Source organism: Ursus maritimus, unplaced genomic scaffold, assembly GCF_017311325.1.
Source record: "Ursus maritimus isolate PB19 unplaced genomic scaffold, ASM1731132v1 scaffold_14, whole genome shotgun sequence".
Classification (NCBI taxonomy): Eukaryota; Metazoa; Chordata; class Mammalia; order Carnivora; family Ursidae; genus Ursus; species Ursus maritimus.
The window spans coordinates 38,898,636-38,900,445 of record NW_024423786.1 but is presented as its reverse complement, the minus strand read 5'-3'; the positions used below and the strand labels follow the sequence as shown (position 1 = coordinate 38,900,445).

The window sequence follows — 1,810 nt, the reverse complement described above, 5'->3', positions numbered from 1 at the left end:
GAGGCCCCGGCCCGTCCCAGAGGCCCCGGCCCGTCCCGGAGGCCCCATCCCAAAGAGACCCCGCTTCTCTGATAGCCCGCCCGCAGAAAGGCCCGGCCCCTCCACGTGCCAGTCCCACCCGAGTGCCCCCAGCCGGCATTAGGCGGCAAGGGGATGCCTGTGGGCGCGTCCAGGGGACTCCAGGAGCGGGTTCAGGCCCCAACTGCCCCACAGGATGTTCGATGTGGGCGGGCAGCGCTCGGAGCGCAAGAAGTGGATCCATTGCTTCGAGGGTGTGACCTGCATCATCTTCATCGCGGCGCTGAGCGCCTACGACATGGTGCTGGTGGAGGACGACGAAGTGGTGGGTGCCAGGCAGGGCCCCAGTGTTTCAGGGGAAAGCCGGAGACAGTACTGCGCAAGCGGGGAGCGTCTGAGAGCGGACAGTCGTTCCAGAACAGTCCGAATGAGAACACAAGGGAGCCAGCAGCCACGCTGAGGGGGGCAGTGGGGGAAGCTGACCTGGAGCTGTCTGAGCGGGATGGGCCTGGTGCCCCGGAGCCTGTGGGCGCAGGGGCGGTGCCCGCGCTCCCCCGCCCGGTGGCCGACTGTTTCTGCCCTCCTCAGAACCGCATGCACGAGAGCCTGCACCTGTTCAACAGCATCTGCAACCACCGCTACTTCGCCACCACGTCCATTGTGCTCTTCCTCAACAAGAAGGACGTTTTCTCCGAGAAGATCAAAAAGGCGCATCTCAGCATCTGCTTCCCAGATTACGACGGTGAGAACCGCCCCCCGCACGGCCTGGCCGCCAGGCGGCGCCCCAACCCCGTAATCTGGGCCTGCGCTTCTCCCGCGGCGGGAAGGAGTGGGGACACCGAGTGAGAGAGCACCCCCTTTCCCCGCCAGGGCCCAACACGTACGAGGACGCGGGCAACTACATCAAGGTGCAATTCCTCGAGCTCAACATGCGACGCGACGTGAAGGAGATCTATTCCCATATGACTTGCGCTACCGACACCCAGAACGTCAAATTTGTCTTCGACGCAGTCACAGACATCATCATCAAGGAGAACCTCAAAGACTGCGGCCTCTTTTGAGGTAGGCTCCTCATGGCCTAGGATGCTCTCCTGTGTTGCTCCGTGGTCTCAATACCTCACGCCCCATCCCCAGCTCCCCACCCCACCTCGCTGCAGCAGACCCCGGGCAGGTCATCAGGTCCTGCCCCAACTCTCCAGACCCATTCCACTGCCTGGTGCAGACCCCCAATTCCCAGGCCCCACCCTGGCCCCTCAGCTCCATCCCACTGCCCCCAGGCCACCCTGTCCTCCAGGTGCACAAGTCCCACCCACCTGATCCCTCCTGACCCCACCCCAATCCCTCCAGGTGTCACTGCTTACAAGCCCACCTCCACAGTGCCTCTCAGCCTAAGGCCATTATTTTGGAGCTCAGGGATGTTGACTCACTTCCTTTTTTCTGTTCACAGGTGCTTGAACTCATGTGTGTCCCCTGACACCCTGTAGCCCTAGCCCACAGGAGCCTATCAGCCCCCAAGAACTCCTGGGCCCCAGCCTGTGGCCCCACCAGCCACACACCCAAAACCCTGAGCCCCACTAGCCTTGAGGCGCCAACCTTCCCTGTGTCTCCGAGTCCAGTGCGCCCAACCCCACTGCTGCCCTTCACGGCCTGGCTGCACTGGCCTCCAGGACCCACCCCAGCCAGCCTCAGCTAGGAACAGGCAGGACTTGGGACAGCTAGAGCTCACAGTGACTCAGCAGTGCCCAACTGACCAATCTCCTTCAGGTCTCTCTCCCCAGGGGGCCCATGACTC

General features: G+C 63.2%; 1 protein-coding gene across 1 annotated transcript in view; it reads left to right on the top strand.

The window, feature by feature from the left end:
• GNAT1 (G protein subunit alpha transducin 1) overlaps window positions 1-1,526 on the top strand; it is a 3,531-nt gene extending 2,005 nt beyond the window's left edge. The window contains exons 5-8 of the mRNA XM_040628150.1: window positions 214-343; window positions 607-760; window positions 889-1,080; window positions 1,466-1,526. Coding sequence (XP_040484084.1) covers window positions 214-343; window positions 607-760; window positions 889-1,079 — 475 coding nt within the window. The 3' untranslated portion in view covers window position 1,080; window positions 1,466-1,526. The remainder of the gene's footprint in view (window positions 1-213; window positions 344-606; window positions 761-888; window positions 1,081-1,465) is intronic.
• Window positions 1,527-1,810: the final 284 nt, after the last annotated feature.